Source organism: Otolemur garnettii, unplaced genomic scaffold (assembly GCF_000181295.1).
Source record: "Otolemur garnettii isolate 467f Iridium unplaced genomic scaffold, OtoGar3 scaffold00029, whole genome shotgun sequence".
In the NCBI taxonomy this organism is placed as follows: Eukaryota; Metazoa; Chordata; class Mammalia; order Primates; family Galagidae; genus Otolemur; species Otolemur garnettii.
Genome location: NW_003852424.1, coordinates 11,592,414 through 11,607,103, shown reverse-complemented (window position 1 = coordinate 11,607,103; position 14,690 = coordinate 11,592,414). Strand labels below are relative to the sequence as shown.

At 48.3% G+C, this 14,690-nt stretch overlaps 1 protein-coding gene across 5 annotated transcripts in view; it reads left to right on the top strand.

Moving 5' to 3' along the window:
• NTRK3 (neurotrophic receptor tyrosine kinase 3) overlaps positions 1-14,690 on the top strand; it is a 361,705-nt gene that overhangs the window by 254,455 nt on the left and 92,560 nt on the right. The window contains exons 13-14 of one of the 5 annotated variants that reach the window (XM_012804436.1): positions 4,701-4,835; positions 6,405-8,559. The exons of 3 other annotated variants lie outside the window; for them this stretch is intronic. In XM_012804436.1, the coding sequence (XP_012659890.1) occupies positions 4,701-4,835; positions 6,405-6,523 (254 nt within the window). In that variant the 3' untranslated portion in view covers positions 6,524-8,559. Of the gene's footprint in view, positions 1-4,700; positions 4,836-6,404; positions 8,560-14,690 lie in introns of those variants that run through there. One more of the 5 variants, XM_023512538.1, reaches the window with a different exon arrangement.

The following is a 14,690-nucleotide window of genomic DNA, read 5'->3' as shown; positions in this document are numbered from 1 at the left end:
GATTTTACAGGGAGAGACACCTTATTCTGAAGTTGGGGATCTCAGTTCAACATTCTTCACTATAAAGAACAGAGACAGTTCGATGTCCTATAAAAACCTTTGTAACATGGTTATTATGATAGGAGTATAGGAATACTTTAGGTCCAACTATTTTGTATGAAATAACACCTATATTAAAAAGTTCTGATAGTTGATATTCAACAACATTTTGCCATATGCCTTGAGCACATCAAGCAATGTATAGAAGGCACAGCCAGCTGACGACAGAAGGGCTACCTTCTCTCCTGGCAGCAGTGTATGAGCACAGTGTCCCCAGCAATCGTCCCTCTCTGAGATAGCTTTGACCCTCTGCTGTAGGTTTCTAGCCAGTTTCTGATAATTGTTAACCATGACCAGAGGGAACATACGTTTGGTATTATAGGGGCAGTCAACAAGGCTTGCAGAGATGGCATTCTGTAGCATTTAACATATTAGCCCATAACCTAGTGCAAATAAACCTAATGTTTATTGATTTATTTATTGCAGTTTTTGGCGGGGGCTGGGTTTGAACCTGCCACCTCTGGTATATGGGGCTGGCGCCCCACTCCTTGAGCCACAGTTGTAAAGTTTAAAACTCAGATATGAAGACAAATCATGCAGGTATTGTAAGTAAGTAAAGAGGTGGAGGATGATAGGGAGTGGTGGGGAATATGGCAAACTAGAGAACATAGACCTTGTTTAAATGAGTGGCCACCACTCTATTCTAGCTGATTATCACTATTTAGAAATGTTGGCCAAGAATTGCCAAAACTCTTGGATTTTTAAGGAAGCGTGAAATAGGGATATTGTAAATGTGAAATATCCCTGGTTATAGATGTTGGCAACTAAATAGAAAATTTAAAAAATATATAATTCATGCTATTAAAAAAAGATGCATACTAGGGCCATATACGGCCTATGGGTTATGTTTGCAACCTCAGAATATAATAAAAGATTTAAGCCAGCAGTTCTCACAGGAACTGTATTAAAGGGCTGAAGCATTAGGAAGGTTGAGAATCACTGATTTAAGCTCTAAGCAACCTAACTTGTCATCAGCAAGTCTAGGCATTTGGGGCTTACCCGCCTGGGTCAGTGTCACCAGACTATTGTATCTGATGATAATAGAAGAAAGAATTTAGATTCATCCAAGCAAAGGTACAGAAAAAGCAGTCATAACTGTATCTCAGGAACCATGAGGATTCCGTGGTGACCACCTTCCCATAGCCTTGGTGGGGCCACCACACACAGGCAGGAAAAGGAACAGGAGACAAGTGTCTGTGAGGGAACTTGTCTTCATGATGTACTCTTCTCTCCCCCCTTGTTCTCACTGTGGCCTGGAGGAGGGTGCTGGGGAGAGTCTGGGTGCCATGCTTGGCTTTCTAGAGGTATTCTCAAATGTGCTACGCCCTTGGCACTGGTGTGACTATGCTCTGAGTAATTGCTCCTTTCTTCAGAACCATTACTATATGTTACTCTGTAAATGTACACCCATTTTTTTTTTTTGCCTGAACTTTCAGGAAAACGCCCCTCAAGGAAGTAGTCAGCTCTCAGCTAGGAGAGACACATCTGGGAAGGCTAATACTCCCCTGGTAAATGTGCAAATCACACCACCCTCCTGCAGCCGTCTGCCCCTCCCTCTCTCCCAGGAGCACATCTCGCCCTGCCATGTTGGGGGCAGATGGCCACGTGCATGGGTGGTGGGGCAGGAGCTTCAGAGGCCACTTGGTCTGGGGGCAGCCAGGCAGTCCCAGGGACCCATGCAGGGCTCCCAGTCCCCTCTACATGGCCAGGCCCTCACCTCACATGGCTGCTGCCCACCTCTCCAGCTCTGCCACCTCCCCTGACTGTGGTGCTCTGCAGAGGCCGCTCCAGCTGGCTCCTAGCCTGGAACTCTGTGTGCCCAGTGGGTCCGGGCAGGAGGGGGGCTGGTGCCCTAGGAGGCCTGCTGGGTTCCTTCACTCCTGAGCCATACTACCCATGTATAATGTGTATCCTTATTTTTCCCTTAAAAAATTTCAGCAAAAAAAAGGTGCTGTCTCCCATTCATGAGGTTCTTTTTCGTCTTTCCTAGGCTAAACTCCCAGAAATAACATGAAAATGAAGGAGTCAGTGTCCAGACAGATTTTGAGATTCCTTATATGGAAGATTCCAAAGCACGCAAAGCATTCTGTGAGGGTGGTGGGCATCCCAGGCTAGCATGCAGAAAGTGAAGGTACCTGGGCTCAGCCAGCCAGAGGAGGGAATGGTGGGGCCAGGTGCTGCTTGCCTCCCTCCCTAGGGATGCTGCCCAGAGCTTGTTGAAAGGGCCCTGCTTCCTCTGGAGAGTGTCCTTGCCTCACTGCCTTGACCTCTAGGTCAAGGGTATTGACCTCTTCCTGGGTATTGGCTTCCAAAAAATGAGAGCCATACTGCAAAGTAGCTAATTACAAAGACTTTGGGGTTATGAAGAGATGGATTGAAATTCAGACTCTGTCACAACGTGAACTTGGACCTGATTTTCCACATTGTTGAAGCTTAATTTTCCTACCTGTAAGATGGGAAGTTAATGCTATCCAGCTTGTCAGGGTGTTGGGAAATAATGAATTAACTATGAGCAATGCCTGGCACTGTGACGATGACCTTATATAGGTCTTTAGATTTCCAGGGTACTCACAACATGTCTGAGGGCTGGATTGTTATAGCTAGGCCTTGCTTGGGGTTCCCTTCTTCCCATGCCTGTCTGCAGCATGGCTCAACAACATTTCACCCCTTCTTACCCTTTGGGGAAGCTTGTGGCTAGAATGGCACCCTGTCTGGGGCAGGGTGCCCCTCCCACCCAAATTATTCCAGGCCCCTGGCTCCCCATTAGGTAAGCCCTAGAGGACCCCAGTGTCAGGCCTGCTGTGTATCTCAGCTCCTGCTGGTGCCAGTGCCTTTGTCACAGCCAGTGCTATGTTGGTGCCAAGTGTTACCGTGAGGTAGCAACTTCTAGATGATGAAGTAATACAATTGAAGAGGGAAATATTTGAAAATAATCCAGTAGAGTTCCATTGGTATTGGGCTTTTTATTAAGGCCTTAGGTAGTGAACTTAACATGTCAGATAACAAGAGGACAAAACAGAGGCAGAGGGAGGCCTTTGAGAATCCAAAGTCAGATGAAAAGAGAGTAGACAGAAGAGGAAGGAATTACTTTTCATTGGCAGGTGCTGGGAAGCTGGTAGCTCTAGAATCTCAAGGCTGAGGGCACGACTGAAAACCATGAGAGAGGAGATGATTGGGGTATCAGAAAAACAGGAGCTTGCAAGGGTGAGCTTCCTCTTTGTTGCATTGCCATAGGAACTGGCTTTTTCTTGCTGCAGTGGAACCTACTTCAATCAGAGCTAGAGCTCAATGAGAATGGCTCTAAAACCTTCTCATTCAATAATATCAATGCTCAGAGCCTCTTCTCCGCTAGCCTCTTCCTTTACAATGCTCCTCCCTTCCCCAAAATGATCCCAAAGCCTCTGGCTTGCTTCTCAGGAAACGAATACTTAGACAATCCCTGAAGACCAGGCTCTGTTCTGAATTACAGAGGGCCTACCGGTACCTTCATGCTGGACGATTTGGGGAAAGCTGCTGACAGATGGAGGAAAAGGTTAGACATGGGGGTCCCTGGGCCCCTGGTGGGGAAGGCCTTCTTTGGAGGTGTATTTGTCCCTCTTTGGCCTTTTCTCCACCAATCTATGCTTTTCTCAGTGTGCATTGAGGTCCTGGTCGCCTCTCCTCTCCCCCCAGTAAATGCCTTTTCCTTTCTGCTCTGGGGTTGTTCGGAGACAGAGGGGGAGGGATGGAGGATTTTGGAGCAGTGCCTCTTATGCTATCAGCCTTCAGCTTTTAGAATCTTGGAAAGGCTCCACCTGGGAAAGAGTTCCAGAGAAAACAAACTTCAGATCCCAGCTCATATGGGAAAAGGCTCATGTTCACGAAGGCAGCTTCAGGGACCTTGGCAGAGATTAGGCGGGCTTGGCCCTGGCCTTTAATGGATCCGACACGGAGCCTTCCAAGGCCCACAGATGCTGCATGGTCTCCAAAGGAGATTTCACTCTGAGAAGCTATGATGATATCTCTTTCATAGGAACTGTAGTCCTTGGGCTTCCAGTGAACCTTTGTTGTTCCAGTGGTATATACCCTAGCAAAGGCAAGGAAGACTTTTTCAAGGGCCAAACACCACCCCCCCACCCCTGCCGTCTTCTCTTCTTCTCCTTTATCATGCTGCTTTCCTCTTAGAAATCAGATGAATTTCTGTGACACAGTTGAGTCTAGCAGGATTATCTCTCAAGTCACAAGAATCATCCTTCCAGGCTCAGGAGTGGCAGCGATCGGTACAATTTTGGGATGATCTGGCCCAAGAAAGGGAACATAGGGCAAGCATATTAGGAAAAGTGTCGGACAGGGCTCATGGTGATGGTGAATCTTTCTTCTCTGACTCCAGCTTGTACCATTCTCATATCACTGTGAGATACTCAGAGGATACTGAATCTAGATTTTATGCATAAAATGAACCAGGTGCCCCTACAGGCAAAGCAATGTGGGCATAGGAGCTGAGAGCACCTGGAATCCTGTTTCTGGCATTGTGCACTTCAAAAAAAATACTTCCCCATGTTTTTGCACTTGGGGGGCTCATTACTGACCATTAATTCCCCCATGTCTGCCTCTTCTGCCAGGGGTCTTTTCAAACATAGACAATCATGGGATATTAAACTTGAAGGACAATAGAGATCATCTAGTCTCATCAACTCACTATATATATGAGGAACCTGAGGTCCAGAGTGGGGATGTGTCTTACCCAAGGTCACATGGTGAGTTACCTCCTTTGACATCTTTCTATGCAGTTGAGACCCCCCCTCCCCTTACCAATTTTGACTCTTAAGACCTTAGACATACTTACCAAACTCCAGAGGACTGGGGTGTGTGGTGCTAAAATCCCTTAGGTTAGAGGAGTCTCCTTTGAGGGAAGGAAGCTTGGTAGGATTTAGGTAAGGGGTGTGGGAGAAACAAGAGAGGGGCCATGGCCTAGAGAGCTGTGGCCTGTCACCAGCCTTTTCAGCAGGCTGCCCAGACCAATGGCCTTTCTTTGCTTTACCCCAAGACTCAAGAGAGCCCTTGTCTGGCGTCAGCACAGGGATGCTATCTCAGAGTCATCTCATCTTGAAACTGAGCCTCCCTCTAAACATGATGTCATAGATAAGGAAGGTTCCCGCTATCTTCACAAATCTGACCTCTCTCCCTTGCAGAGGGAGGGGTCCCAACACTCAAAATGACTCAACACTGTTTTGATTATAATATGTCCTGGACGAGAGGAGGGGAAAGTCTCCAGGAAACCAAATTTTGTGTTAGTCTCTTCCCATCATATTGCCAATGTCCAATAGCCTATTATGTCTTCCCCTGCCTGCTCACAGCTTCCATGAAAAGATAGGCTGACCCTATCCACACAGCTGCATAAACACAAATATATAGGCAAACACACACACACACACACACACACACACTCCTTACAGACACTTTTTAAATCTGGAGTTGATCAAGCAACATCTTTCTGGCTGTTTGATCAGAAATACTCACGTATTTAGTGCTAATTTAGTCCAGGGCTGTGTGGTGGCCAGAAAATAAATGCGCTGGCCATTGTGGATATCCTCCTTGCTTGAGGCAGCCTCTGGTCCAGTGACCACCAATTTTACTTCTCCAGGGTATTTCCAGGCCCTGTAAATCTTGGAATTGTGGGAAGGTTGAAAGACCAGCAATCACTTCCCAAACCTTCCATAGACCAGGTGAGATGAGGCACAAACGTCATTGAGAAAGAGTTTGCGGGCTAAGAAGCCTGGTGTGGTCAAATTAGTCTGTGCAGGTTTAGTTCCTAGAATTAGAAATGCCCATCTGGGATGCCTAAAGAATGAAGTTCTGGTACAGCAGCAGAGCCTTCTCCTCCCACCCCTCAGCCCTATAGTGACCCTGCGTGCACACCCCACCCCCACACACCTGTCAGCGCATCATTAGGGCTGCTCCTTCCAGGAAGATGATTACAGACCGAGACCCATTTAGAGAGGCTGTTCCTCCTCTTCCATGATGACCTGAGACCCAGCCCCCAAATATTTTGCTCACTTCCCTCCCTCGGTTCAGTGGAGGCTGCAGCAAAATGGAGTCTTTCCAGTTGCTTGGTTTTAAGTTAATCCCCTCCTCCTGTCCTTCCCTTTTGCTGACAGTTCATTTGGCTGTTTCCAATATATCTGTATCTGTATCTCCTGTTCTTCCCCTTTCAAGCCCCCTCTCTGTTGCCCCTCCTAGTTCTGATCTTCTTTGGGGGTTTTGGTTTTTACTTTATTTTGCTTTTTTCTGTTTTTCTGTTTTTTTTTCTTTTTGTTTTTTTATAGGTTTCAGAGAAATTATGTTGAATCCAATAAGCCTTCCTGGACATTCCAAGCCTCTTAACCATGGCATCTATGTTGAGGATGTCAATGTTTATTTCAGCAAAGGACGTCATGGCTTTTAAAAACTCCTTTTAAGCCTCCTTGTTTTGATGTCACCTTGGTAGGCTGGGCCCTCTGAGAGGTTGGAAGCTCTAGGCCTTGTTCTCTTTGGATCCAGGGAAACTAAGTAGAAACTGCATGAGCCACTGGTGACCCCACACCCTTTAACTCCACCACGATGGGTGTTTTCCTCCATCCACCACTGGCAGGGTTGCCCCTTTCCTCCAATCATCACTGTGCTCCTTTTTTCCCCCCGGCCTATGAGGCAGCTCCTGCCACCATTTTTAGAGCCAATAAAGAAAATTAAAACCCTGTGCACCAGGAGCATCTTTTAAACACACTAGCCATTCTCTTGCTTTACAAAAACAACCTAAGCACCACGGGAAAGCCTGATGAAGTCCAGCCATGCTCCAGCCTCACTTTCTCTGCCTGGAAGCGTGAGGTCTCCCTGCCTCTCCCTAGGATACCGTGCTGTCCTCTTAGTGACCTCGTCGCCCTGCAACCTCCAGTGGGGAAGAGTCACAGAGAGAACATAAGCAGAGGTGGAGACGGCGCGGTAAGAGGAGGGGAGCCAGGCCCGAGTATTGACACCGAGTTAGGTCTCAGAGGAAAGAATGGAAACCAATCACTTTATATACATATATATATATATTATTTTTTTTTGGTGGAAAAGAATTTATCCTTTTTTGTTTTTGTTTTTGGACACACTTGCCCCTTCCTTCTTGTTCTCTCTGCAACGGCTCACAGTGAGTGCGATAGTAGAAAACTCCTTGGGAAGGAGAGTTTCTCCAGGCTCCTCCTTGGCCCCTAGAGCTGCAGTTCCGGTGAGCTTTGGCTGCAGGAGGTCTTGCCTGTGATTTGGCCATCCTGCTAGGACCGCAAGGGACCGAGGGGATCAGGGACCAAGGCCCTTCCTGCTAGTTCATGATCCCAGGATTGGCTCTCTTCCCCTACTTCCACTTATTCTTGACTCTGAGAACTTTTGGAACCCAGTGGAATCAGCATTTCAAGGTCAAGATGAACTGAAGGGGAAGAGAAGTAAAACTTGGCCTCCTCCAGCCCCTCTCATGGCACCAATGGAAGTGTCCTCCTGTTCTCTGGTCAATATGTGTGTTTACTTTGCTTGCTTTGACTCATGCCTTACTCCACGGCCACCCTCTCCCAAAGAGGGGGTTTGTTTTCCTGATCTTCAACTTAATCCACTGGGGAGAGGGAAGGGGATAGCTTTCCCTTGCTTCCACAGGAAAGGCACATGTGTAGGGCCTGCAAGTCACCCAGATGTGCTGACATGTTGGTTGAGTAGACCTCTGGCTTGGCTCAGTTCCTCCTGCCCACGGGGCCTCTGTCATGAGAGGTCAGCAGAGACCGCCTGCCGAGGTGGAAAGCATGGCATAGGGGAATAGGGAGCCTCCTGTGCGGAGCTGTTGGGACAAAATTGTGATTGTTTTAACCCAAAAAACCTTGGGGTGCTATTGCACAGCAATAGAGAATAGAGTCTATGCCTTTGGCAGATTCACCTGGGAGTTTAGATTCCCCTTAAGGCTTTTACTTCCTGAGTCCATTGGATGGTGGATCTTCATGTCAGGTTCCTAGCCTGATTCTGCAGATGCCTCCATGGGAGTTAAAAACATAAAGCTTTCCAAATTCTTGCCCAGTATCTGGGGTGGCCTCCCAGGCACCTGAGTTTCCAGAGTCTCACCTGGAGATTCAGGTTCTGTCCAGGGCCCCCAGGTGTATGTTTCTTTCACCCCCTCCAGCTTCCCTCTTCCCACTCCCCATTGCTCCATGTCCAGATATTCCCTGTCATGCCCTGGGACCCTTTGAGGTCAGGGCCTCCTTCCAAATGTGGCTTCAAGGAGTAAGCTTGAGGATGATTTTTTTTTAATTATTGTAAATCATTACCTCATTTCCAGCCTCGTAGGCTCCATCCATCCTAGCATCTTTTATTCTGCCATTTTCTCCACCTTGTGCTATGACAATGGGGCGTTGTGTTTCCACAGAGACTTATAGGAGTGTTCAGTGTATAGTTTCTTAATAAACACTTTATTTTCTAATGAAATGACTGAATCAGACCTCTTATTTGGAAATTTTGCAAAAATATTAAAAATATAGAAATTCCAGGTTACCCACATTCTTTTTCCTGATTTACTATTAACTTTTTACAAGAAGTTTCTTAGTTGAGCTTGGTTTGCAAAGGTGTTTACATTCTGTTCCATTGGTTGCTTTCACGAGACTCCTACAGATAGATCAGATTTATACAGTGAAGTTTTTCTTCATCTTACTAAGAAGCAATTAGAGGCTCAGAGAATTTGAATGGTTCCCCCAGAGTCACACAGCATGAGAAATCGAAGCAAAATTCAAACCTGACTCCAGCTGATACTACACGGGCCGCTGATACTCTTACTCTCTTGGTGGTTGGGGTTCTGCTGTTGGTTGAGTAGCCAAGGCTGGCAGAGATCCCCTCTTCAGAGCTAATACTTAATGGGTCTACAAGTGAGGTATTGGATCTTTTATCTTTGGTGCACAAGCAAGCCAGTGGGGTTCTCCCTGGGATAGAGTGGTTTTATGTATTCCCTATGGATCTTGGAAAAGTGACCTTGACCAGAGAAGGATCAGGCCTTGGGCTTGCAGGTCAACATACTGATCATTCAGAGATGCTTCATGCACATACACACTTGGGTGAGCCAAACTCTCATGGAAAGTCCCATGTGGCACCCCAGGAGAGAGAGGCTAAAAAGTCCTGGGATCCTACTGAGAGTAGAATGCTTAGCTGCACCAGCACATCTGTCTGCCCTTGGACCCTGATCTGACATGCCTAGATGGATTTGAATACCTCCTCCAAACTTGCACTGTCTTTCTTTTGGGAGGAGGGGCACTAAATGAGGCGCTTTGTGTAGGAGATCCAGAGCTAGAATGGAGAAGGAGGGCTGGGACGGGCTCCCAGAGGGTCTGGAACCTTTGTAGGTCCCAGCAGGTCTTGCTGGAGCTTGTCCTCTTAGGATATAAATGTGAGACAAGTAAAGTAACATGGCTGAGCTCATGTTCACGTATGACAGGGCATCGATCAGGCTAGGCTGGTACCTTTCCACTTACTCTTTATCTCCCATTTAAGTCCAGTTTGATTTGAATCTCCTCACTCCAAATGGAAGCTCCCATTCTCTAGAGTGGCCTGGGTGACAGGTTGTCTCAGCTCTGAGTTTTTCTCTTCTTAGTGGTACCAGGGAGTGAGGGTTGGAACAGGGATGCCCCACGGGTTGAAACTGTTCTTAGAACGATGAAGGCATGGATATACTGAAGGGAGAACCTTCATGGAGAGGTTTACGCTTTGTTCTGATACATACAGCTGCCGGTGCATGGACGAGGAGCAGATGGGTAAAAAGGCCCCTGGGAAGATGGGAGGGAAATGTGTCCAGAGCTCAGGGGGAGGTGACAACATGGACACATGGAGGGAGGGCTCTCCTGATGAAGCTAGAGGCAAGGAGAAGAAAGGACAGGCATGTGGGTCTTTGGGAGGTTTGAGGGCAGGAAAGTGAGGGAGTTCTTGTCTGGTAGTTTCTATTTTGTCTATGAAGTGTGAGGCAAGACCTTGTGCTATGAGTGAGAATATCCAAGGAGAGTTGAGAAGGTCTGAATTAGCAGTGGAAGAGTCTATGGCAGAGCACAGGGAAGCATGGAAAGATTGCTGAGGAGAAAGAGGACCTGGCTGAGACGGGAGCAGAATGTTTCATCTCCAGGCCCTGCTTTCCAGTCTTCCTTGCTGGGTATTAAAGTCCCAGGGCATCTACCCCAATGTTACAGCCTGTTAGCTGGCATAGGGTAGAGCTAGAGAGCTGAACTCAGCTCAGAAAAGATGTGACTTGGACTGGGGCTTCAGTTCAAGGGGGCTCAGGTAGCCAGCCAGTTCTGCAGCTCCCCAACCTCTGGGTACAAATCTCATCTGCAGAATTTCATAGTGACTTTGTGGGACTTAAGCTTACCCTTGGGAGGATTTGGCTGCCAAGGTTCACAGTTCACTGTTTAGGAACCCACTGTGCTTGCCAGGTGCTCCCTGGATCTTTGTTCTGGAGGGACAGTGCATGTAGTTGGTGGGGGCTGGTTCTGAAGCTTAGAGAGTAAGAAACAACTTTACCCTTAAGATTTCATAGGATGAGGTGAAATCTGGTGCACTGCCTTTCAAAGACATGCCCTGGAGAAGCAGTGAGTCTTTCTTACTAGCATTATGTGTCCAGATCCTGGAACTGACTGCCAAGCTCCCAGGAATGGGATCAGTGTGGGGCATTAACAATAATCATGTCTATCTCATCAATCACTTACTCAAAGCTAGGCACATGTTACCCATAAGGAAGCTGAGGCTTAGAAAGATTGAGTAACTAGGCTGGGTTTTCATAGCTCAAAACCAGCAGAAACAGGACCGACACAGACCTGCCTGAACTTAGAGTGCTCTCAGCCACACTGCTGCCCCTTAGAACGCAGCCCACCTTATGCCCTGGAAGGCTGCAGTCCTGAAGGCTCTTCAATCATAGCCCCACCCCTACGGCCAAGACAAAGAAGTCTTTAATGGGTCTTCAGGGCTGGATGCCATCCCTAACTTCCTTCTAGAACTACTTGATTTTAAAGACTCTCTAGGAAAAAGTCTACAGTGACTTTTCCTCACTCAGTCTAGCATTAGGTGACCCTGGGTACCTGAAAGTGTGGTTAGTCTTAGATCTAAGATTAATCACCCAGTGTACGGTTGACAAGATTCCCAAACAGACAGTGGTGGACGATGATGCTGGGTAGGACCTGTTGTGCGGGACAAGCCCGATCCTTAGGAGCAGTAGATCGGTCTGCCCAGGTCTGAGCAAGTGTGAGCAGGGTCAGACGGGGAGGTAGAGGAGCAAAGATCCTTGCCTGACCACCCAGCCCAGTCTGACCTTTCTCCACCTCACCTCAAAGACCTCCTGGTGTGTCCAAGCTTGGCCATGCAATCTCACTCAAGAAAAGACTAGATGCTAAGGACATTCAATCTGGGCGCCAAGAAGCTGGCCTCTGGCTACCCTGTCTCTCCCTCTTGTGTGGGAATTCCTTTCTGGGCCAAGCTCACAGCAGCCCCGTCCTCACCATCACCTCCCCAGCCACAGGTGTAACCACAGCTGGCACTGGGCTGTGACCCCTGCTCTGGCTTGGCCCTGTTCCCTCAGGTCAAGCCAAGGCATGAGCAAAGGATCAAGCGTCTTATACAATGGTGAGGCAGCAAGGGAGGGTCGGATGCCACAGAGAAAGCATAGAAGGGGCAGATCAGTGCAAGATGACTTCATTGTTGTGTAGCTTTCTGAGCCTAGCCAGACATGGACTAAGCAGAGAGCGGGAGCCTTTGTTCCTTTAGGGCAGGGGTCCTCAAACTACTGCCCCAGGCCACATGCGGCCCACCAGGTGTTTTTGCTGCGCTGCCTGTCCTGCTTAGCAGTCGACTTGTCCCGGGGCCCGTCGTCCAGCCCTGCAATGGTCTGAGGGACAGTGAACTGGCCCCCTGTTTAAAATGTTTGAGGACCCCTGCTTTAGGGTTCACTGATTCCTGTGCTGCAGCTTGCTGTCAGCATGACTCTGGAAGCAAGAGCAAAATGATCATGGCAGGGAGATAGAGGGTGAGGATGGCTGCCCAAGGCTTCCTTGGAAAGGACCCAGGGAAAGGTCTTCAGCACGGACCAGTGGAGAGCCTGGTTTGCATTTGGATTATCCAATGAGAGCCCAGGGCTCTCCTCCCGCGCCCCCCTCGCTCTACCCACCTACCACATTCCCACTCTTTCATGCTGGTGGATGTGGGCGAAGCTGCTTGCAGCCTCCAGTTTCCCTGGATAGCTCTAGGTCTGCATTTTGCCTTTAGAAATCCTACTGTTTCCACCCCCTATACTTCCCACCTCCCAAGAAAACCTCAGCATAGATCTGACAATTTATTTCCTGAGCTAAATAAGACTCTTTCTTCAACCCTACTTGAACTCAAAAGTGAGTTGAGTTGAAGGAGACACACTGGCAAGAAATAAAGTCCCTTTTCTGCCTTTATTTTGGGTCGTTCTGATATTTCATCAGGATTCCGAGGCCCATTTGGATGGTAGTTTTGTTCCAATTCCTCCCTCTCAGTGGATAAAACTTCCTTAGAGTCACCCCAGGTCCCCAAAGGAGTGGAGCTCCACTTGCTCAAAGACGAGATTTCTGCATGGGTAATGAGGTCTAAGACCTCTTGGCATTTTTGTCCCTTTCCATCTGAATGCTTCCCCCTCCTTTCACAAAATATCTGAGGGTGAGAGGGGTAGATCTTCCTTCCCCGTTATCCTTGACTCTCCGGTAGCTGCAGATACCTTGCTCAAATGATTTGGTCTTGGGTCAGGAATGATGAGAACTGGGGAGAGTAAGAAAGATCCTGGGCTTAAGCCTCTGACTAGGTCATACTTGGCTGTGAGAGAAGGAAATAAGAATCTCTGTGGGGCACAGATCCCATAGGGACCTGGAAAATGCTGAGGGCTCAGCCTTGCAGTCAAAGGCTTCCAACCCAAGTCTGTGGGGGTCCTCTTTGGGAAGGAACGTGGAACTCTGGGGTACAAGGGAAAGGCAGGATTGTAGGACCTTCAGGACAATAAAGCAGAAGATGCACGCACTCCCCACACAGCACCAGAGACACCCTGGGCTTTAAGGATCACAGTCTTTCCCTGTGGTCTTCTGCCAGTAGGAACCTCTCTAGGCCTCTCTGATGGAGATGAACCTGATGTTGGTTTGGTGATGGGTGGAGATGGGGGCACGTGGCATAAGACAAAAAGAATGGAGCCTGGCTTTTCTAAGAGCCCAAACCACAAGCAGTTCTCACTTCACTCTGTGTCTAAGAGCGATGTCAAACCATGCCTGGGAGGGTGGAGGGGTGAGCCAAACTCCCTGCTCAGGCGCAGAGAGGGTGTGAAGAGCAAGGAGTGAGGCTGGCCAGAGGTGCGCATTCCAGAAGCACAGTCTCTGGCTTGTGCTTTCATCGAAATTTGAGCCAGAGAGCACCATGTCTGCTCACATAGCACCACCGGCTTGGGCCCGACTGTGGTAAGTAACACTGGAGGCTTGGGTGGCTGACAGCGACAAGCAGCTCCTCTTTCTGGCTCTTCCCTTCTCCGTTTCTGCCACCTGCGTGCTGTTACCACGGCAGCAGAATGAAGCTTGTCTCTGGCTTTTAGGACCTCGCTGGAGCAAGGGGCCTATTTCCTGTAAGAAGACACATTCTTCCTTCCCTTCTCCCCAAGTTCATTCTGTAGTAAGGAGACGGACTCAGCCTCAGTAAAGGTTTACCTTACTTCACTGCTGTCAAATTTGGGCTGGTGGTACTTCCTTTATGAGGTTCTGAAAGGCTACCTATTTTCTTTGAAACTCACACTAGCTTCAGTCTGTTTTGCTCCTGATAATGTTCCTTTAAAACTGTGTGGTAATATTCTTTAGTCTGCAAGGTTCACAATAGCCTTGGGTCCAAAATCATGGGAGACCCCCAAATGGACTTGTCAGGAAAAATGAGATGGTGTGGGGGTGGGGGAGGGGCCGCTCTTAGAGGAATGGGGTTTGTCTACAAGGTCTGTGATGTGGTCTTGAGCCCAGGCCCAGGGACATACTTCCTTCACACCCAGCTTCTTGAGGGTGCATGTGACACGGACTGGCCTCGAGCTTCCTGAACACACAAAGCCTCTCACTTCCGCTCTTTCTTTACTGCCCTCCAGCTGCTAAGGAGGCAGGGTGAACCCTAAAGTCAAAGCAAGGGTGAACCCTAATGTCTGTGTTCCATAGGCCAGCCAGTATAGGTGCCTCTCCCTGGGTCCTCCCACAGTCTTGGAGAGAAGGAAAAATTCTAGAACACAGGCTGGAGACTACCTAAATTCAGCCCATGAATTATATATACATCAAAGTGTCAGTGTTTTCTTGCTGTTAATTCTGAAAGAAAACTCACACGCCTGAGAACCTGAGTGTTTATCCTCAAAGCAACTTTTGCTATGAGTGTCAGTCCCTGACAACGCTCCCTGGCCAGGAGAGCACAGCCAGGACCTGTGATGCTCCCTGGTCGCTCCCGTCTGAGGGCAAACGAGGCCTCTCATTTCGGAGAGGGCCAGATATAGAGCTGGCCAGCAGGGAGAACTTGAGTCTATTCTTTCTCACCGTCAAGTAGGCAGCAGGGGAGACGCCACTAATATA